Source organism: Rattus norvegicus, chromosome 6 (assembly GCF_036323735.1).
Source record: "Rattus norvegicus strain BN/NHsdMcwi chromosome 6, GRCr8, whole genome shotgun sequence".
NCBI classification, from domain to species: Eukaryota; Metazoa; Chordata; class Mammalia; order Rodentia; family Muridae; genus Rattus; species Rattus norvegicus.
The window spans coordinates 28,630,719-28,653,938 of NC_086024.1; the positions used below are offsets into that span (position 1 = coordinate 28,630,719).

Sequence of the window (23,220 nt, forward strand, 5' to 3'; positions counted from 1 at the left end):
TGGGGTGGTTGCTCAGCAGTAGAGTGTCTGCCTGTTTTACAGAAGGCTCGGAATTTCATCCCCAGCACCAGTCTGGAAACCTGTTCAGATATCATTATGAGAAAACAAAGTGGCTGACAGGTCTGAACGGCAGTTTATGCGGCTGAAGAACAACTCGATTCGGAAGTACCAGGCTCTCAGGAATGCTTTCAAATAACTGGAGTGTTAGAGAAGGTTCCCTTTCAAGGCCCTAAGACAAGCTGCTCTTGAATCTTGCGGGGCGGGGGGGGGGGGGGGAGAAGGGGCCATGCTACTCCTGCCTCCTCCTGGTTTTCCTTTGCCTCCAGTTTTATTCCGGATCCTGCTCCTCTGAAGTCGGACACATTTAATCTGTTAAATATATAATTAGAGAGAGAGAGAGTGCTTGGTTGCAACGATCGCTTCCAGTTTTCCCATTTATCCAAAATACTCTCTTGTTCGCACAGCAGAGAAATAGGGCAGGCAATCCGGAGGAAGGAACGGGCACCAACAGCCGGAGGCGGGGCGGGCTTGGTGCTTTTCTGAATGAATACCGAGGGCCTCTGCAGATTTGCATAGGAGCAGATCTCGCAGCAGCATTGGCTGGCGGGCATGGGAGGGGGCGGGGCCGACTGCGTGGGCTGGGCGGCTGCGCTGAGTTCGCTCAGGAGCCCCGCCCTCACGGAGGCCCCGCCCCCTTTCGGCGCGCGCTCGCGGCACTGCCAGCTGCAAGTGGCGGGCGCCCAGGCAGATGCGAGCCAGCAGCTCTGGGGGCGGCAGCGGCGGTGGCAACTGGCTCCTCCCGCTTCTTCTGTCCAGGGGTTCTCGGGGCAGTAAGACGCTTTCCGTTCGCCCCCTGGCCAGTCAACAAAACCGCGGGCGCTGCTGGTAGGTAAGGAGGGAGCTGGCTACGTTGCGGGCTCCTCTGCCCCGAATGTTTTCACTCGGCGGCAGCGGCCGGGGCCGCTCTGGTGCTTGGGAGTGAACTCCGAGGAACGAAGACGTCGGTGACAGCAAGGACGCTGCAAACTTGTGCGCGTGGAGGCAGCGGGAGCCTCCTCTCCGCAACGCAGAGCTCGCGTTCACGCCCAGAAGTTCAGCGGGCAGGGTGATCGATCCGAAGACTTCCTGCAGCGGAGGTCACTTGAGGGGGCGCTAGAAAGCAGCCCCCTCCGGTGGTCCTTGCCTAGACCTGGGAAGGAGCGCAGAGGAGGTGACAGGAACGGAGGACGTGGGCAAGACAGTGACCGACTCAGAACCGCGGCTCGCAGCCTGGAAAGTTGCAGAAGATTGGAGGCGAAGAGGAGAGCTCTGGTCACCGAGGGCTCCTTGAACGGTACCTAATTGCCACCTCCCTCAACCATAGTGATTTCTCTGGTCCCTGAGCAAATGGGGCGCAGCATGGCGAGAGGCGCAGGATCCAGCTGTTGAACCCAAGGTGTCTCACTGTCTCCGAACTCCCCCCTGACTTTCTCATCCGTTTTGCTGAGAACCCTTTTTGCCTCCTTGTAGACTGGGGAAAGCAGGGCGCTCTATAGTGTACACAGTCCTTGAGACCAAGTGGAAGGAGCCGTTCAGGACCAAGGACTATTTGGAGCCCCTTTCTGTTTAGGGGAGAGTGAAAGGTGAGGCTGGACCAGGCAGGGAAGGGAGTCTAGTGTAAACTCGCCCTCCGGAGGGATGGGAGCCCTTGGGTTCCTGTGGCTGCTGCCGCCGCTGCTTTTGACAGCAGCCTCGTACTCCGGAGCTGCAACCGATCAGCGCGCGGGTTCTCCAGCCTCAGGGCCGCCTCTGCAGCCCCGGGAGCCGCTCAGCTATTCGCGCCTGCAGAGGAAGAGTCTGGCGGTGGACTTCGTGGTGCCCTCACTCTTCCGCGTCTATGCCCGAGACCTGCTGCTGCCGCAGCCACCGTCCCCCTCGGAGCCCGGGGCTGGCGGGCTGGAGGCGCGGGGATCACTGGCTCTGGACTGCGACCCTCTGCTCAGGTTGCTGGGGCCATCGCCTGGAATCTCCTGGGCAGAGGGAGCCAGTTCTCCTAGTCCGGAGGCGGCTCCGACGCTGTCCAGGGTGCTGAAGGGCGGCTCGGTGCGCAAGCTCAGGCGTGCCAAACAGCTGGTGCTGGAGCTGGGCGAGGAGACGATCCTTGAAGGCTGCATTGGTCCCCCAGAGGAGGCGGCGGCTGTGGGGATACTCCAGTTCAACCTTAGCGAGCTGTTCAGCTGGTGGATTCTACACGGCGAAGGGCGGCTGAGGATCCGCCTGATGCCTGAGAAGAAGGCATCGGAAGTGGGCAGGGAGGGAAGGCTATCCACTGCGATCCGAGCCTCCCAGCCCCGCCTTCTCTTCCAGATCTTCGGGACCGGTGAGCAGTTCCCACCAGAGTGTGTTGGGATTTGCATTTTTAGTTATAGCGACATGTAGCCACTGTTAACTAACCCTTACTCTCTTCTTAGCCCCCATTTCATCGTACTTGAGCTTAGATCCGTAGTTTCTTCTTATGTACTTGAACATAGTGACTTTCCAATAGAACCTTTTTTTCTCTTTAGCAACCAAGTTGGGAGAAAAGTTTCCCAGTGTTGGCAGAATGCCTTCCACAGACTTACACATGATCCAATTAGATCATAATTGGATGCCCTCCTTCTTGAGCTCTGAGAATGACTGAAACGCCCCTGTAACTCCTAAGTTCCAAGTTACCAGACCTCAAACTATTGCTCTATTTTTTCCCAACTCTTGTTCCTCTTCTGGTCTACTGCCAGTTTGGAGAATGTGGTAGAATTTCCCAGAGAATATAGAATTCCCCTTTATACCGAGTCTCAGCCAACTGCCCGGCGCTGGCCCTCCTCCCCAGTGCTGGCTAGCCCAGAGGTTCTATTTTCCTTAATTATTTATTCTGCCACACTGGATTCCAACCCCCCAGATTGTTTACACACTCAGACTATCACTCTTCTCAGATGTCCCAGGAATGTCCCAGAGGAACTAAGGAACAAGGGACAGGAGAGTTGTAGAGAAAGCGATGAAAATTGTTAAGGTTGCCCTGCTTTGGGGAGAAGCGATAGTTGTCTCTCCTGCCTCCCCCTTTGTTTGCCCTGGGAGTCTTAGCTTGCATGTGTGTGGCAGCTGCTCTGGAGGAGAGTTCTGTGCAGACCCTCACTGCTGGAGGCTCTTGGAGTGAGGTTTCTGTTTCATTTACTTCCCCATTTCTTCCAAAATTCACCGAGTTAAGGCTGTATGTGCAAGCATTTGCTTCCAACTCTGCAGTAGTGTCTTTTGAATGGCAAGCCAGGTGGTTTTGAATGAATGTTTCTCTCATAAGACCGTGAGGGGAAGGGCTTGTGAATGAATTAGATATGCAATGTAAATGAATGAGAAAAACCACAGAAAGAGAAATCATGTTTTTAAAAAAGAAGCCCACACTGATTCCATTGAGCGGACCTAGCTTCTTTTCTGTCGTTCTCATCATCAGAAATAAATGAACTTCTTACGCTCCACTGGTTACTAATGTTTAGTATTAATTGGAAGGAGAGCATTGAACAGGGTCCATTGTAAAGCTACAATGCTTACACAATTCACACACACACACACACACACACACACACACACACACACCACTTACACGTACACTCAGTGCTCTCCTGTAGCAAAGATACAGAGAAGCAGAGGCTCCTCTGTCATTGCATAGTAGCTGGACTGGCATGTGGTCCTCAAGGGAAACAGAATGTGAATCTCGGCATGGGCATTGGTGACATCGGCACGACTTAAAACAAGCCCCTTATGATCAATGCTGGAATTTATATTGTGCCTAGAGAAAGGCAGGGTCTGAGGAGCTTGGCAGTGCCTTCAGTGAAATGACGTGAAAGAATGAAACTGTTGTCCCACTAAGGACCTTTTGAAAAGAACAGCTGAGCTCTGACGGCAGGCATTGTGGCTTCTGTGGTTTATACATGAAACATTGTCTTTTAGTGTCCAATGTTTCTGTGGTGGATGTAGAGTGACTTCTCTGGAAAGACAGTTTTTTTTCCATGTTCATGTCTTTGAGCATTGCTGGGGCTTCCCCATCACCTCTTGTGATATGACCATAGACTCCAGCAGTCTGTTGTCACATGTCACATGAACATGAAGGCAGACAAAGGGGATCATTTTCCAGCCTCAAACTTAACAACTATAGACAGGCTGCAGTGGGTGCCTCCGAGTCACATAATGCATTAGAAGAACATAGTACTGTAGTCGAGAGCCCTGTGTGCAGAAGTCAAACTGTGCTCAGGGGAAACTTCATGTAGAAAGGAGTGTCTCCCAAGAGCTGTTCTGCTACTGGATACAGCGAGGCGGTGAGCTTTCCAAGTCCTCCCCGAGGAGCAGCAGGGCCAATCCTTATGCTATTTGACACACATAGAAATGCTGGCTTCAGGAAGAGCCAGGATTCTGCCATTAAAAGGCTAGGAATTTTGGCCAAGCATTTTTCAGCAGGATTGGGATCAAATGGTTATTGATGGGATCAAATAAGACACTAAGAGTAACTGGATGAGCTCCCTGTGACCTCCAGAGAGACAGACAGCTTGTTGAAGAGCACTTCAGGCCTTGTGGCCACCACACTTGAACAAGATGGGCTCTCTTGTCTCTGAGGACAAATGCTGTCTGAGGTTAGGCAGCCAGCCACACAGGACTAGCCTCTTGCCTCGCTGCCTCCCTAGCATCCCTCAGATACAGGTTCCACCATAGACCTTTCCATGGAGTGGGCATATCCTGTTGTAACATACCGCATTCTGTGGTGGGGGCAGCACACATCACTGTGGCTCCATTTGTCTCTTTGTATAGAAATCCTGGCTCGCATTCTGCCACTGGGGTTGATTTTTCTACTCCTTCTGTTGGGGAGGGGGATGAGTTTATTCTTTTCATATGGCTCCTTAGGTATAGGACAGTTTCTCTTTTGTGACATAGGGTATTCAATTAAACACAAGGAAAATGGACAAATTGAGTTCCTTTCTTAATGATCCAGGGGTTTATGGTCCCACCAAGAGGGGAGCAATAGGGTTAATGTGTGGGGATGTGATCTGCCACCCCTTGTAGTTAGTGTTCTGCCGGAGCCCGTTTGTCATAGACTGAAGAGAGTTTCCTAAACTTGAGAAGAACCATAGGGAGGCAGTAAAATAGAGAGGAACCCAGTAAGGACAAAACAGGGGGCAGGGGTGTTGATTAAGGTTTGGGCTGCCTGACAGAACAAAAGGATGTTTGGGGGCCTTTGTAATGAATGACATCCTTGTGATTTTCCTTTGTGGATTATTGTGAATCCATAATTGGGATCAATGCCTCAAACCCCAAGACAGTTCCTGGGAGAACCCCATTTTGAGAGGCAGTTCCTGAGATTTACAGGATTCACAAAGCCTCCAAGGAGGTCTGCCTGATGCTAGCCTATTGCCCATAGCTCTGGCTTATAACCTGGTTTGTAGGTGCTTTGAGGTCTCTTTCTGTAATCTCAGAGTCTGAGGTCTAGAGAACGTTGTGGGATAGGAGGGTCTGTTTCTCAGAAAGCCCACAGGGAAGAAGACACAGCTTGGGACTTTATATGTACTCCAGAGAAACTTGGGTAATTTAGAGATGATGCATGCAATTCAGGAGCCTGACCTTTGACCTCACCTATCTGCCTATCCCTTCTCATTTCATTTCTGAAAGGGGCAGAGAGAGTAAAGGAAGATATAAGGAAATTGCAGCTCCCAGAAGGGATATCAGTTATTGGAGGTGAATTGGGAGAATTGGAGCCAGTCCAGAGAAGAGCAGAAAGCTGATTTAAGAGCTGAAGGGACTGATTTATGATGGAAGATGAAAAGAATTAAATATATATGGCTGGGCTAAATGGCGATGAAGGGAAAGCCATGGTAACAATCTACAAATCTCTGAAGAGAGCGACTGTCAGTGAGGAGCACGAGTTATTTAGTGCATCCTTTAAAAGTAATAGGATGGGCCTGCTGCAAGAGAACTCCAGGTTAGATATCAAAGAATCTTATTTTTTGAAATAGATACCCTTCTCTCCATTTCCGAATGGATTCCATTCAGACTATGGGATGGGACCTGCAGGGAGCAAGCAGGGAGTCGGGTGAGCTGTGGGTCAGACAAGCCACATCAATTGTAATTAATAAGTTCTAATGTTGAGAAACCCATGACGGGCAGGGGGGTTGGGGACAGAAATCTTGATCTTGTAGGAGCTTACTCCTGAGAGTGTTTTTGAGCACTGGTGTCTCCAGGGGACAAGAAGAATTACTTGAGGATCTTTAAACTTGGGAAATTTTTACAACAGAGTAAATAAGGTTGAAATTACTAGGTTTAGGTTTCGTTCCCCCCTGATTCTCACATTAAAGCTTTTCTCTGGGTTATGGTCTGGTGGTCCAGTGGGGTGAGTACATTCACCATATGTTGGATAAACCTCTATTGGCTACTTGAAAATTCTTTCAAATGAATTAAAAATGTTTTACTTTATGTATATGGATGTTTTGCCTGGGTGTGTGTCTGCCATGTATGTATCTGACACCCTCAGAGACCAGAAAAAAGGCCCATGTATGTATGTGCATGTGTGTGTGTGTGTGTGTGTGTGTGTGTGTGTGAATCAGAGAGACTATTATCTCTCTCTTTTTTTTAATTTTTGGACAAAGTTTCTTTGTGTAGCCTTGGCTTCCAGGAACTCTCTCTGTAGACCAGGCTGGCCTCAAACTCAGAGATCTGCCTACCTCTGCCTCCTGAGTGCTGGGATTAAAGGCATGCACCGCCCCCACCCTAAGCATGTTATCTTTAACAGAGACTATATTTATGAAGCTGTTTGTCTGTTGAAGGGCAGGGGCAACTGGCCTGTAGGTATAGAAAGAGAGTGACAATTCCATTTGCAGAAATTTCCCAGTACTCTACCACTTTTAAAGCTTACTGACAGGTGACCTCGCCTATGGCATTTGTCCAGCCTAGTAAAGGACAGTTCTCCTTCCTCTATACCTGTTGTTAGTATTCTGCTCTAGTTGTATGAAACTTTACATTCATAAATCACTTTCACAATTATTATTATTTTTATTAATTGTATAACAGGTAGGGCAACTCTGTGCTTTATTTGTGAATAGAGTAAGTGCAAACCAGATGTTTGATAGCACATTCTCAAGGTCATGTATATACGAAGCAGTAAGTAGACCTGGGAGCTTCATATGGTGAGAGGTTACCAGAGGTTAGGTACCGTAATAGATGCTGCCTGGATCTATGCTTCTTGTCCTCAGATCAAGGAACCATGTCAAAATGCACATTATGAACCAGTAAGACATGTAGACCAGTGTATCATGCTTGTCAGAAGGCCATGTAGCTAATGTTTGGTAGACATTAACCATTACTTGAAAAAAATTCCTTAAAATTGCTTTCATCATTATAAAACTAGGGAAATTATGATGGTTCCTGTGTGATTCTAAAGGTGGGTGGTGACAATTGTATTAGAGATTATATTGGATGATACCTATGAACCCTTAGCTTTGTGGCTGATGGATTGTACAGTACCCTGCCAATGTGTAGCACTGAGTTTTCTAATAGCAGCATAACTCCAGCATCTGGTGATCTACAATTCTGAGGGATCCACGTGTGTTTTCATGTGTCTGAATGGTGCCACCTGGGGCTGTGTAATCCCTATGTGTGACCCTGTCTGGTGACCCAGGTGACAAAAGTGACACTGTAGGTTCTCTTGCAACACATCCGTGACTCCCAAGAGAGGCAAAGGACTGGAGAAGAGAGGCCATAGAGGTAGTTCCTGTTGTCTTACTAAAGCTCTGTCCCATTAGGAGAGGGGGAAGATGAAGGCGTGAGATGTACTTCATTTACAGCCGAGAGGTCTTTTGACCTTGGACTCAGGTGACTACAGATTTACACTCTGATAATTTGTTCTACAGAAGAGACTTAGCCTTAACTCAGGAAAGCATTAAAGTGGTCCTAGAGATGAGCAAGACACAGAACAACAATTTCCCAATGGCAAATGTCCCTCAATTGAGAGTCACCTGTCCAGCTCATGCCTTGTCTTGTCCAGAGGTGTGAAGAACGCCCAGGCTTAGGTCTCTTTTACTCTGTTTAACTGGAGTTATGCTCTTCCTTTTCACTGCCTGCCTCACTTTTCTCCTCTTTAAGGGCTTCTACCTGTTTACCTGTGCTCTTCTGTATTTCTTTAAGGGAGTTATTTATGTTCTTCTTAAATTCCTTTAACATCATCATGAGTTGTGATTTTAAATTAAAATCTTGCTTTTTCAGTATGTTGGGGTATCCAGGACTTGCTGTGGTGGGGAACTGGGTTCTGATGATGCCAAGTGGCCTTGGTTTCTATTGCTTGGGTTCTTGCCCTTGCCTCTCACCATCTGCCTATCTCTGGTGTTAGCTGGTCTTGCTGTCTCTGACAGTGGCTTGACCCTCCTGTGTGTGGAGACCAGCTTTCTCCCAGCAGGATCTGGAAAAAGATATCTGTGTCCCAGAGTCAACTCCAGAGCAGGCAGAAACTGGAAGGATCCTGTCCCAGACTGCTCCTCGGTTCCTGTGTCCAGAGGGCTCCAGGTGGGTTCCTCTTGGGCCAGGAATGTGAGCAGAAGTGGTGGTCTCCTCTGTGCTCTCAGGATTGCCCGCACTTCTGAGAGTCCCATTCTCTTCCCTAGGGGATCTGGGTAAAGAGTCTTGTGTCACAGGGTCAGCTCCAGGTGGGCACAGGCAGAAACCGGAAGGCCTGCCTCATCTTTCTCCCTGATGAGTGAAGAACATGGAGGGAGATGTAAAGAACCAAGTTACTAGAGTTACCAAGCTATCAAGAACCTGGTTACTAGACCTGAGCACATCAAGAGACTCTAAACCTGTGAGGGACTCAGGTAGGCTTCCCCAGGAAAGCATTACAGCTTTAAACAGGCTTTTCAGTAGCCATGTGACATCTGATAGGTAACGGTTTTCATGGCTGATTCATCGCCTTCAAAAGATGCAAATGATCTCCGTTTTGGAATAGAGAATGGAGCCCTTTGGTAAGGATGAATAGAAAGGAGAAGATGTGTCTCATCATTCATCTCTCTACTTTCTGAGTGTAGATGCAGCATAATCACTGCCCCACACATCTGCTGCCATGACTTCCCTGCTTGGATGGGTCATGCCCTCCAACTGTGAGTTACCTCCCACCCTTCCTTAAGTTGTTTTTGTTACAATGAGGAAAATCACTAATACAGAGAAGGGATTGAAGTGAAATGTTGATCTGGTGCTGAGGTGCTGAGGGGGTGGGTTGAATCCCTCAGGAACTTCTTCGGTAAGCTGGATTTCTCAAAACTACTTGTTTTTTATTTTAACCCCTTCAGAATTTTTTTTAAGTGATGTTTCCAGCTAGTCATTCTGAGCATGGGTCCTCACCTAGGGAAATTTTATCATATTCGGGTGATATAATGTCCATATTTTAGAAAGCATGAGATTGCAGGACCGGAGAGCTCCCCTGGGACAGATCTACCTAAACATTTGGCTAATTAAGTCTTTGCCCTTGGACTCTGCCTTCCTGGCCAAATAACAGCAGGTGCATGGATGTCGCTGGCTGGAATCCCTTAGAGTAAAGGCTAAAAGGGATGCAGTGTGGGCTCAGAGGACAGGAAAATGTGGGAGAGCTTAAGGAATTCAGGCAGCTAGCCAGGGGAAACTAGAAGGGTAATTTAAGACACTGAGTCTTCCTTTCCTTTTCTTTTTTCCCCTCTCAGTTTCCATTAGAACATGGGTTCATGAACATAGGCACGGCCAAGGTTCTTTTGTAGACCTTTCTACATTATCAGCCTACATAATTAAAGTCAGCATTCTAGGGTGAAGAGACATCTTCAGTAGAAGCCAGAGGACCTGGAGTCTGTTATGGAATTTACATGTTACTAAATTTGAGATCTTGTGTAATTTCCTTAAGACTGCTGGTCCTATTTGCAACCCCATAGGAAGAACAACAATATCAACCAACCATACCTTCCAGAGCTCACAGGGACTAAACTACCAACCAAAGAGTACACATGGACAGACCCATGGCTCCAGCTGCACATGTAGGAGAGGATGGCCTTGCTATACAGGAGGAGGAGAAGCCCTTGGTCCTGGGAAGGCTCATTTCCCCTGTGTCTTAGTTAGGGTCTTATTGCTGTGAACAGACACCATGACCAATGTAAGTTGTATAAAGGACAACATTTAATTGGGGCTGGCTTACAGGTTCAGAGGTTCAGTCCATTATCATCAAGGTGGGAACATGGCAGCATCCAGGCAGGCATGGTACAAGAGAAGCTGAATTCTACATCTTCACCTGAAGGAAGCCAGGAGCAGACTGAGCAACCTCAGGCAGCTAGGAGGAGGGTCTCCAAGCCCACCCCTACAGTGACACACTTCCTCCAACAAGGTCATACCTTCTAATAGTGCCACTCCCTGGGCCAAGCAAATGCAAACCATCATACCCTATGCAAGGGAATGCCAGGGAGTTGAGGTAGGAGTGGGTGGATGGGAGGGAGAGCATTCCCATAGAAGCGGGAGAGGAAGGATGGGAGAGGGGCGAACCAGGAAAGGGGATAACATTTGAAATGTAAATACATAAACTATGCAATAAAAAAATTGCTGGTGCTATTGGTCTTTAGGGAAGGTATTATGAGGTATCCTTTATCTCATGGGGTCATTATTTACATTGAATGAGATGACCTGTATGGAACACACTTCAGTTGGATTATTAGAACACACACACACACACACACACACACACACACACACACACGGAAATAGGAAAACAGGACTAAGAATTTTTTTGAAAATGCTAAGTTCCTACCTGGACCAATCTTTATTTCAACCAAACATGGCATTAGGAGCAGCTGTACAAGGTACCAGATTTGGAGTCAGGTTTGGGTTCAGCCATCAGCTTACCATCCTGACAGAGCTTCTGTGTCCCCTTCCCAGGGTTTCTCAACCCTCTGTAGTAAGCCATTCCAGACTTTATTACATGGTAGTGAGTTGCAATACTCTTCCTACAAGTAATGGTCATCCTTTTAAACATAGGGATGCCAAAAGGTTTGTGAGTATCAATAGAGCTTGATAATCAATGTGCAAATCACTGCTCTGATGAAGACAGAACCTTTCTAGTATCAAGAAAGTTCTCTCAAATCCTGTTCCAACTCATACCTACTCTCCACCCAAAGTAACCATTTCTTTCTGACCCACGAGCGACCCACTGGTTGGGACTGTTCTTGAACTTTATACAGATGGACTCATGCCAATGGTGAGGGTTCCTGTTTAGTCACAACTTGATGGACGCTAGACTCACCTAGGCAGATGGCCCTCTGGGCATGTGTGTGGGAGATTTTCTAGGCTGTATTAATTGATGTGACGAGTGCCATCTCAGCTGTGGGCAGAAGCGTTGCCTGGGCTCTTGGACTGAACAAAATAGAGAAAGTGAGCTGAGCATGCGTTTATTGATTGCTCTTTGCTTCCTGACTGCGGGTGTGATGTGAACGGCTGCTTCAAGCTCCTTCTGCCTGGACTTCCTCACCGTAGACCGTACCTAGATATGTGGGTGAAAATAAACCCTTTCCCCATTAAGTTACTTTTGTCGGAGCATTTTATTATAACAGGAAAAGAATCTAAGATGCCTTCAGTAAAAGTGCCTGTTACTTTTACTGAATATGATTTTTGTGAGGTTCACCCCTTTGCTAAAAATGTCTCCCTCCTCCCCTTCTTTCTTCCCTCTCATCCCCCTCCTCCCCCTCCATTTTTTCTTTTCTTTTTCTTTCTTTTTTTTTGAGATAGTCTTATTATATGTCACACTGGCCTGTAACTTACTGTGCAGTCCAGACTGACTTAATTGTTTTAAAATAAAGAAGTATTTATTTTACACATATGAGTACACTGTAGCTGTCTTCAGTCACCCCAGGCATCAGATTTCATTACAGATGGTTGTGAGCCACCATGTAATTGCTGGGAATTGAACTCAGAACCTCTGGAAGAGCAGTCAGTGCTCTTAACCACTGAGCCACCTCTCCAGCCCCCAGGCTGACCTTTACCTTGTGATTGTCCAGCCTCAGCCTCCTGAGTACTGGCATTTCAGAGATACACTTCCCCATCTGGTCACAATGTTCTTTTATATTGCTGTGTTGTGTTCCTGTCAAGAACATGTTATTTACTCCCTACCCAAGGTGTTGTCTCTGCGGGAGACTCAGACATAAAACAATCTATCACAAATAAAATATAGAACACACCACAGATCTGGGGTTGAAGGCCTGCTTTATCATTTACTGGACCAAGGCTATTTATTTTCCTCTCTCTATGCTTTAGTCTTTATCTGTAAAGTGAGAAAAAATAATAGCACTGCCGAGATTATTGTGAGAATTTCATAATGCAAAGCCTGTGGAAAGGAGCCCCATGCACCCCATTGTACCAAACGAATGTTAGTCCTTTCTCCAACTCTTGATTGTATTTTCCCCTTGGTGGCCAAGATGCACTTGTCAAAGGTGCTTCCTGAAGTAGGAAAGAGAAACCTTTGCAAGGGCAGTCTTTAGCCCCCAGAGGTAAGCACGACAGGTAAAGATCATGTGAGTCCTGTAACCATTTCAATAATTTCACTTATAAATAAAATAACTTTTAATGAGATTCTTATGATTAGTTAGAATGTTAACAAATAAAAAACATTCAGTAAACATGATTTTAAAAATCTTTTGGTGTTGTAGTCAAGGTCTCAGTGGGAGAAGACGTGCACACAGCCCTCAAGAGATTTGAGGCCCTAGGGAGTAGTGAGACCCCTCAGGGGGTAGAGGGTATGTGTAGTGGTGGTAGGGATGGGTGGGTGGGGTGGGAGGGCTCAGGAGTGTATGGGTACATCCTCTTGGAGATGGGGATTTGGGGGAGGATGAATGGGATGAGGGACTGTGGAAAGGTAGACCAGGAGGGGGTTAATGACTGGACTGTAAAAAAATACAAATAATTAAAAAAAAAGAATATTTTAGAGGGGGATAGAAAAAGTTGAGTAGAGGGGTTGGGGATTTAGATCAGTGGTAGAGCGCTTGCCTAGCGAGCACAAGGCCCTAGGTTCGGTCCCCAGCTCCGAAAAAAAAGAAAAGAAAAAAAAAGAAAGAAAAAGTTGAGTAGAAATATCACTAAATTTTCAAGCAGAGAGAAAGATAAAAATGGCCAAGCGTGATAGAAACACGAAGAGACTGAGAGAGGGAGAATAAGAGGTAAGGCAGGACAACAGCTGGAGTCATGCTCTGGTCACGGAGATGCCTGGACACAGGAAAAGACCAAGTGCGAGTGAGGTGGGGTGGCAAGGGAGCCAGGTAAAGGAACATGGCCTGGAAGGATACTGACCAGTTCTCAAAGTCTCCATCTATATCTAGGGTGACATTGTATAATGACCATTTCCGGTCTTATTGAAGTATATATACATGCGCCTCCTTTAACTGTGCAGTTTAATTTATTTCACACGCAAACACTCATGCATGCACGCACATCATCCTAATTGGGATCTATAATAATTTTTTTTGAAAAAATTTGTATTAGATAGATTTCTTTATTTACATTTCAAATGTTATTCCCTTTCCCGGTTTCCTGTCCATAAGCCTCCATCCCCCATATGGGTATTCCCCCATCCATCCCCCCTTCTTCCCCCCAACATTCTCCTGCACTGGGGGTCCAATTGTGGCAGGACCAAGGGCTTCTCCTTCCATTGGTGCCCCGACAAGGCCATCCTCTGCTACGCTCTTTCAATTCTTCCTCTAATTCCCCCAAAATGGGTCCTGTTGAGTTCAGTGGTTTGCTGCTAGCATTGACCTCCGTATTGGATGTGTCTCTCAGGAAAGATCTATATCCGGTCTCTTTCAGCATGCACTTAGCTTCATCCATCTTATCTAGTTTTGGTGTGTGTGTGTGTGTGTGTGTGTGTGTGTGTGTGTGTATGGGCCACATGTGGGGCAGGCTCTGAATGGCCGTTTCTTCAGTGATCTATAAAAATTTTAATCCATAAAGATTAAAAATTCTTGCTAGACCAGTTTTTAATATAGTTTTTTTAATTTGAGAATTTCATAGCATGTATTTTGATTATATTCACCCCAACTCCTCCCCCCAGATTCTTCCAGATCAACCCCCACCTCCCTATGCCTGCTTTTGCAAAGGGTCTCCCATACTTTCTGCTCCAAAAACTTTGTGATTTGATTTCTGATTTCTTTCTCTCCTTAGTTGTTCTGGAGCTATTGTGGGATTTACAGACTCCTTTTCCCACACTCCATTACTCTTAGAGCCTCCATGGATCTCCCAAAGTCCTCTGAGCTCTGGACAACGGTCCAGGAACCACCACCATCTTTGTTTTCATTCCTGATTGGACTGTATCAGTAGTTTAGTGTATTCTAGAGGTTCCTATAGATGGACCACACAGCCTATCTCTGTGGAGTTCATCATTTCTCGCTTTATTTTAATATTACATGTATTTCTATGTATTAGTGTCTTGTTTCTTTTTTATTACTGAATAGTATTCCACTGTATAAGCATACAGTGGTAGGCTTATTCTAATCATCACTTACTGGCCATACCCTGTCTGGAGCTTTCCTGAATACATCTGGAAAGAATCTTTTCTGTACAAGTGATTTTGTGGCTCTATGTTGTCAGTTCTTTTCTGTCCATTATAGAGTTGCTGGAGCATGGGTAAATATATGTTCAACTTCATAAAAATGGATATGCCAACTTGTTTTCAAAGTGGTTGTATCACCACCAGGCCTCAGTGTATGCCAGAGATTCAAAATGTGTTATTTGGTCTGAGACTTGGGTGTGTTAGAACCCCAGGCATCCTAAAAGACTTTTCTTTGAGTCTGTCAATAGAGTTGCTATTCAGAGAAAAATGAAGCCAGAGGCCAGTCCACTCAGAATTAGCACATTTTCTAGAACAATCAAGAATTTCCCTTAAAGGCGGAGCCTTGACTGATTTTAACTGCAGAGAAGGTTGCCTTTGGCCTTTGAAGAGAGACTACAGGGATTCTCTGTCCAGGATCCTTGGCAAGGAGGGCCCTCTGGCTTACTTCTGTTGCCATCTTAACTTTGGACTTCTCTGCTATGCAGGCACGCATGCACGCACGTACGCACGCACGCACCAAGAAATGGAGGTTTCTTTTCACACTCTTTATCAGTCTCCAAGACAGGAAGAAGGGTTTCTCTGAGTGTCTTAACTCCATGCTATCACAGAAGCCTGCATTTGGATCACAGACACAAGGAGAAGAGACGAAAAGAAGACTTACCTCCTCCGAGGTAGAACTTTGCTCTCTTCTTCAGTGTTCACTGCTTTATTTACGTTGCCGACCCCCCACCAGTTGCTGTTTCCATGCTGCCCTGCAGTTTTTGGTTGTAAAACTCAGGATAAATAGAGTTTAGTGGGTTTGTGCCACTTCGGCTACATACTGCTTTGCTGAAAGCTTCCATCTACAATATTTTCCTTCTGCCTTTAATATTTAATGTTGTGTTAGTCCTCGTTTAAATCTTCTTGGCTTTTGTTTTCTGAGTGTCTTTGATGTTCTTTCATTTCTGATGATATCTTCACTGAATGTGCCTGGGCCAAGGACACTTCAGCGGTTGCTACTCCATTGTTATTCTTTGTACATAGTTTCTGATGAGACTCGGAGACTCTCTTAACCTGTGTTTTCTGGTCTGTCTCCTGCATTCTCTGGTTCCCTTAGGATTTCATTTTATGGTATTTCAGAAATTTAGTTAATAAATAATGTGGCTTGATGCTTTTATTGAGGGTCTTGGATCTGGAGATTAGATATTTCATTACATTGGGAAATAAATCAATTTTTTTCTCTTGTTAATCCTGGGGATGGAGTCTAGGGTCTCTGAGCAAGCATTCTATTCTAAGCTCTATCCCCAGACCCCTATCTACTATTACTATTATCTACTATTGGGGTTGAGAGAGGGTCTAGGAGTTATTAAATTACCTTGAGCTTGCTTTGTATTCCAAGCCAGGCTTTGGGTTTGTGATTCTCCTGCCTCAGCCTCCTGAGCAGCTGGGATTGTAAGTGTGAAATGCAATTCCAAGCTCACATTTGGAACTTTTCTATTTTTCCTGTTACTATCTTTTAGGAATCAAATTATAATTATGTATAACATGCTGCTGCATTTCACAAAAATCCCGAAATTATTTTCCCAGTCTTCTCTCTCTCTTGTTTGGGTAGCTTTTACTGCAAGCCTTAAAGCTCATCCCCTGTATGTTTGGGAGTATGTGATCAGCTGATTAAATCAATCTATTCTGAGATACATTATTATTTATGGCTCTAGATGCTTCATTTTTATTTCTTCCCTCATTATGCCTATGTTTTGCTCTACATCCTTGAAAATATTTATCATAGCTATTTTCAAGTTCCTTCTCTCTTTTTTAAAAGATTTATTTATTTGTTTATTCTACATAAGTGCACTGTAGCTGTCTTCAGACACACCAGAAAAGGGCATCAGATCTCATTACAGATGGTTGTGAGCCACCATGTGGTTGCTGGGATTTGAACTCAGGACCTGAGCAGTCAGTGCTCTTAACCACTGTGCCATCTCTCCAGTCCTCAAGTTCCTTCTCTTAATTAGATCCAATCTACATTTCTATGTCACTTCATATTGATCTTCTTTCCTTTGGTTGTAGGTTGTATTTTCAGTCATTAAATATCTTATATTTATGAATATTACATTGTTGAGTGTTGGGATTTTTCTGTCTTCACTTTAGAGACTGGTGAAAATTTTTTTGACAGTTTATTTTCTTGCCTATCAATCTAAACCCTAGCAAAGATTATCAGCAAGCCTTTCTAAGGGAGTTTCCTTAAGCCTCTGTTTTATGGTTAGTTCAGATCCACATTTGAAAGTCTTTAACAAGAGCCCCAGGTGAGGTGAGATAATGTATGATGGCCATTGATTACCCCAGCCATTCCTAATGGTCTTAGTTAGGGTTTCTGTGAAAAGTCAGCATGACCATGGTAACTCTTACAAGGAAATTATTTGTCAGGGGTTGGCCTACAGGTTCAGTGGTTTAGTCCATTATCATCATGTTGGGGAGCATGGTGGCACACAGGCAGACATGGTGTTGGCGAATTAGCTGAGAGTTCTACATCTGGATCCACAGACAGCAGACTGTGCCTGGCTTGAGCTTCTGAAAACTCAAAGCCCACCCCCACTAGCACACTTCCTTCAACAAGGCCATACCCACTCCAATAGGACCCACAGCCCCTAATCCTTCAAATAATGCCATTCCCTATGAACTGATGGGGGCTATTTTCATTCAAATCACCACACAAACTTTGTATGATCTGTGGTAGAAAGTGGTCAGCCTATAGTTCTCTGGTATGGTCCCTCCCTTCCTCTCTCCCTCCCTCCCTCCCTCCCTCCCTTCCTTCCTTCTGTCCTTCCTTGTGCTTGCCCTGACTTCCCCCTCTCTTCTCACCGACCCCATTCTCTTTCAGTTGTTTTTTGCTTACACTGTAATATCTCATCCATGAATGCAGGAATTAATAACATTCAGTCAAAGGGTTCATGGGACCCCTGCACAGTTTTAAGGAGCAATTACTTTCTCTTGTATCCTTCTCTAGATTTTAGGGAGGCCTATAGATTTTGGAATATTCCCTGAGAAAATACTTATTTATTAGGTCAGTTTAACTGAGCAATTACCGAGTTGAATAAAGAAAGATCTCTTCTTCCCAGGACGATTTCACAAATGAATTAAGGAGAAAGGCAGACAGAGCACACTGATAAATATCTCCAACAAATTACATCATCTTTCTCTCAAAAGCAAAGAGCATGGTGAAGCTGGTTCTCATGGTTGGTTTAGTGGAGGCCTCAAAGGGTTGACTATCACCAGGGTGATGGAGGACAGAGTTGTTCTGTACCTTCAGATACCAAAAATCCATCTCACTAAACACAGATGGATTTGTTTAGTGCATGTTGAGTTGAAAGGAGTCTGTTCCTTTAAGACAGGACAGGATAGCCCTGTAATTTTATAAAAAATAAGTTTACTCCAAGGCAAGGAATCAGGTCAAAGGGTATCTGTTGAAACTGATGGATTTCTTTGGGGACTGAGACAGAAGTTGAGTTAGCAAGACAATGCCAGGAGTAGGTTGTTGTTGTTGAAATATAAAAATAAAACGGTAAAGTTTGTCTTTTACCCTGCTAGGTCCTACACCTCAGTGCCCCAGATATCTGCTAGATATCTTGGCGGAAACACAGCCCAGCCACACACTTTCTTACACTCAAACCCTCACATAAAAGAACACACAACACAATAATCTTAGATCCAATTGGTAAGATATAATTGCCCACTTAAACATACAAAGCCCAGTACCATCTATCCCTTGCACCTTTTATTTGCCAGGTCTCCAGCTTCTCCTTCTCCTACGACGACTCCTCGCTTCTCTCCTCTCTCCATCTCCTGTCTCCTCTAACTTTTCTCCCAACTCATCCTCTCTCAGTTCCCCATCGTGTCTTTAAACAGTCCCTTTCCCACTTTTTTTCATTACTCACTCTCCCAACTATATCAACTCTTCCATGCTTTAGTTTCTCCTTCTCCCACAACGACTCCTAGCTTCTCCCCTCTCTCCATCTCCTGTCTCCTCTAACTTTTCTCAGTTCCCCATCATGTGCTTAACCAGTCCCTTTCCCACCTATCTTCATTTCTCACTCTCTCAACTATCTCAACTGTTCCATGCTTTCCCCCCCCTGCTCAGGTTCTACTGGCTCAACTGTCACCAACTGTCTTCTCTAACCCTATTCTCTGAACCTAATCCCCCTCTCGCTCCTGACTCCTCCCTCTGCCCAAATCTAGCGCTCTTGCCTTTATTTTACAAATTCAAAGAGAACTCCAAGGCAAACCACAACAGTAGGTGATTTGAGAAAAGTCTTGGAAGGCATGAGGCGTTTTACTTAGAAAGAGTCAGGTAATGAACCTTCTGATTTGGGACAGTAGCAAAATATGATCTCCAGGTGAGAAATGGAGAAATGCTTGGCTGAAGGGTGAAGAGGGATAAGGAAGAAAGAGTCAGGCAGACAAAATCTCTCAATCTCTCTCTCTCTCTCTCTCTCTCTCTCTCTCTCTCTCTCTCTTTCTCTGTGTGTCTAAGAAAGTAGAACTATTCAGGGGCCCAGAAATCTATGGAATATTGGGGTTCTGAGACACTGTACTGGACAAGTATTGTGAATTATATGAAGATGGCTTATTAAGTATCATTTACACTTATTGTGGGGGAAAAGAGAAAAGAAGGTATTTAGGTCTGGAATCGGGAAAGAGCATGTTGAGTGCAAGCTGAAGATTCCTCGGGAAACATATTTTCATAGCGAGTCTCCAATCCCAGGGAGAGCTGGTGCTAGGTTGGAGCCCCGAGAGTCTGTTGTACTCAGAAGTGAAGGCATCACAGATGGGTCTGACACGCTCACTACATGAGAAACAGGAGGAAGGAATTCAAGTCAACGATCTTCATATGGCTTCCTTGAAATCTGCGGTATTGGTGATGAAGAAGGTGGTCAGAAAGAGGATGTGCTTTGAGGGTGCAGTGGTTGGCATGATTACAATTAGTAGGGACATCTGTCGAAGATGAGATTTCCTGATATGCACATGGCTGTGTGGGACAGAATTGAGAGAGGAGAGAACTCAAGGTTCACATAGATATAGGAGTTATTTATTTGATCTTGACAGTTTAATTATTGAAAGGAAATGGGTTTTCCAGAAGGAGGAGGAAGAGGAAGGAGGAGGACAAAGGAGGGGTAACATTTTTAGTTTGAGCAAAGCTCACGATCACACAGTGGGACAGAACTGCTGGTGCCACTGGCAAGAACATTTATTAAGAAAGGCAGAGAAGCTTCCTTATCAAGGGGTACCGTGGAATCACATGTTTCAGAAGCAACAGAAAGGCTGTGTTTTGTGTCTGGTGGGTCTGCCAGTGCACTCTAGAGTAGGAAGAAGTTTACAGTGTCCTAAAGACCTAGAAGAGAAAGATGCTGACAAAGTCATTCATTTATTCTTGGAGCCCATCTGCAGAAGGAAAAAATAAGGAAAGAGAATGGGTGTGTGTGTGTGTGTCAGTGATGTTGAATAGTGGTCAGAATGAAGCAGAGCTGGGTTAGAGGCAAACGAAACTCCTTGTGTTAAAATCAGGAGGACGAAAACTATAAGGAAAGGACAGACAGTTGGGTGTCAGTCAGAAAAATGATAATTCTGCAGCAAAATCATTGAGCCCAGATACTGTAGAATTTCTTTTTGTTAACATATAAAGTAATAGATTTCATCATGGAACTCCATACACATAACATATATGTGTCCAGATACTCTGTTTGTTTGTTTGTTCTTTTTCAGGGGTGGGGGGTGCATTTTCTCCTCAAGGTGCTTGTGTTAGCTTCAAGCGTGAGTTCCTTCTGACCCAGCCTCCTGAGTACAGGGTTTTTCACAGAGCTTTTGGGTACTATTTCATCTGGATCCATTTGTTCCTGGAGTCTTCCATCAAAATGAGTTCCTTCCTCTACGATTGCTGCTCAGAGTAGCTGGGAAGGTGTGTCCCAAAACAAAATCCTACGCCCTTGTCACTTAATATTAAGCATAACAGCTAGACAGATCTCTTAATTTAATCCTTACTCTCACATTTAAGGTTGGCTTTAATATCGCTTCTGTTTTCCAACTTAAACTAGGGCTCAGGGTCACAGTAAGCATAGACTGGAGTACTTGAACTCAGCCTGTTTCCGCTACACATAGAATCTCAAGGTCATTGCTATTACCTGTCCTACAGTTCTACTCACAAGTTATGTCCTCTCTTCAACGTTAGGACATCTTAAAATGTTTCAAGACAGTTATTCTGCATATCGTGTTTTGACCTTCAGTGTTCAAATGTGCCAAACCATGGTCAGGGAAACGTCAGTGAAAAGCATGACTTACATGAGAGAGGAAGATAAGTGCGCAGAGAGCCATGCAGAAAGGAAGGGTGGGAGCCCGACGGTTTCCATCTGTTCTGTGAAGGATGACCACAGGTCATGCTAAATAGATCATGAATCCATGCATATTCTTCTTGCCATGGGTGCTGCCTTCCCTTCATGCTCCAGTCTCCTGATACCCACACTTCTGCTAGACAAATGCAGTCATTGAGAACAGCTCAGAGGGTATGAAACATGCCTATGTCATGGTGGGAACGTGAGGTGAGAAAGGTGTTGAGGAAAGACTTTTTCCTCCCTTTCCTCCTGTTCACCCTCTCCTTCTCCTTCTCTCCTAACCCCTTTCATGGTATTAGCCTCGATACTATAATTTGGAAAAGTATGGTAGGAAAAAATGTCATGAAGAAGAAATGCAGATTTGATACATCTGACCTTTCTTTTCCTCAGAACAATAAATGTCAAATAGCTTAAAATGACAGCTAGGGCACCCACACATTATTTATGTTCTTAAATATTTAGGCAAGAAACCTAATTTTGACTTAAGCCTCATTTGCATGAAATTGCTAGCCTATGAGAACCATGAGCCCTTTTAAGGATCAGCACAAGTACTGATGTTTACACTACAGAGAACAGAAGATGGGAACGAGAGAAACATGAGAAATCAGGACAGAACAGAAGTGGTAAATGATTCCTGGTAGGTAATGAGAACAGTTGATAACATCAAGAAAGTATTTTGCAGCCCCAAAATTGTGTTTGTATTTTTCATATCTGAGTGATGTGATATGGAGGCTCTCAGAGATAGGCTCATAATCAATATGTCCTCTCTCTTGATTCAATACAAAGTACTTTAAGGTGTGTGTTTACTTGTATTATTTATCCTCATTTTACTAAAGACGTTTGGTTGCTAAAACAGAGGGAGAGTAATCTTGCTCCAACTGCATACATTCTGACAGAACTCTAAGTCTTGAGCCCTGACTGGAATGCTCTACTCAGCCTGCTGTTTGATTGGCATCAAAAGCAGCAGCTTCAGTCTGAGCCGGGCTTTTTTTTTTCCTTAAGAAATTGTAAGTGTGTCTTAATCCATGTACTTCTGAAAGGAGACAGGGTTACTTTGTATTTAAAAAGAATCTGTGGTTAGTTCTGGTCTGGGTACCCAGCTCTAGAGTCCACTGTGGAGAAGTTCTCAATCTAGTAAGACAAGATCCCGGCGTCTCTTGCCCTTGGGAACATCAATTAACACACGCAGATCATCTCAACACTTGCCACATAGTGTAGCATTTTTAGAAAGGGTAAGATAATTCTTAGGGTCTTGTTCCACACTTGGTACTTAAAGCACCAAACATGTTACTGTGTGTCTATCTTCCAACTGTTGTTAATAGAAGGGTATCCTTGTTCTGTGGCTCCCTTTCTTTATAATCTACCAGGATCTATTCATCTCTGCAGTTAGAGTTTACCTCATAGAAACGAAATAGGAGACACCTCCAAGACATCTTTTCTTTCAAATAGTTAAAATTTGTTAGAAAATCACCTCTGTTACATTGTCTGTCACTTCAGGATTCTGCATGAAAATAGCAGGTCATGCTTCATTCACATCAAAAGGGCTGAAATTGTGACGAGCATTTCTTAGCTCTTAAGATAGTCCTTCACCTTCATAGCAGAAAATGCTCCATACCTCAGTAATTAATTGTAAAGTCAGAGGCAATGTCCTCTGCCTGGCAGCAGTTTGGAAGGAGAGGGCCGTGTTCTGTACTAGGAATTTTGGAATTGGACTTTTCTTGGAGGTTATGCCCTGCTGTCCTGTTTGAACCTGGGAAAGTCGTGTAAGTGTCCTGAGTCTTGGTTTGTGTCTTATCAAATAAGTTAGTTCTAATCTCTTTCCACTTCATATCAGTATCCTGTGATTCTAACCGTCCCTGGACAGATGCAATAACATCGCTGGTAAGATACTGTTCCCTTATCAGATGTAGAATCAGACTTTCACAGATCGGTGAGGAGAAATGAGATCCTCCTCTGATTCTCATGTAATTGGTAAATAATAATTTATGATAAGCAATCTTTACTTCTACTATACCTCACAGACTGTGGCAGGAGGGAAGATATTTAAAAACATATCTCCCCAACAGGAGAGTCTTTTCTGGATGTACAGTAAATCGACTCAAGCTGTTACGTTCTGATTTTCTATTCTCATATTTGCTTGTCAGACACTGGGCATGTGGACCGAGGAAATTGATCAATCAATTACTGGCTGGTCAATAAATAACCATATACCTATGTATATACATAAACTTAAGTGTCTTCTTCCTTATAGGGATAAGGTTTCTTTCTATTACTGTCAGAACT

The 23,220-nt window shown here is 44.8% G+C and overlaps 1 protein-coding gene and 1 long non-coding RNA gene across 4 annotated transcripts in view; both read left to right on the plus strand.

Annotated features, from left to right (window-relative positions):
• Positions 1–712: 712 nt before the first annotated feature.
• Alk (ALK receptor tyrosine kinase) overlaps positions 713–23,220 on the plus strand; it is a 719,891-nt gene continuing 697,383 nt past the window's right edge. Inside the window, exon 1 of one of the 2 annotated variants that reach the window (XR_005505446.2) lies at positions 713–2,359. Coding sequence is in view for 1 of the 2 variants with exons in the window: in NM_001169101.3 (NP_001162572.1) it covers positions 1,678–2,359 (682 nt within the window). In the remaining variant the exon portion in view is untranslated. The remainder of the gene's footprint in view (positions 2,360–23,220) is intronic. The other variant, NM_001169101.3, reaches the window with a different exon arrangement.
• LOC108351183 (uncharacterized) overlaps positions 12,832–23,220 on the plus strand; it is a 104,630-nt gene continuing 94,241 nt past the window's right edge. For both annotated transcript variants that reach the window (XR_005486290.2, XR_005486292.2), the window contains exon 1: positions 12,832–18,902. This is a non-coding gene — a long non-coding RNA (uncharacterized LOC108351183). The remainder of the gene's footprint in view (positions 18,903–23,220) is intronic.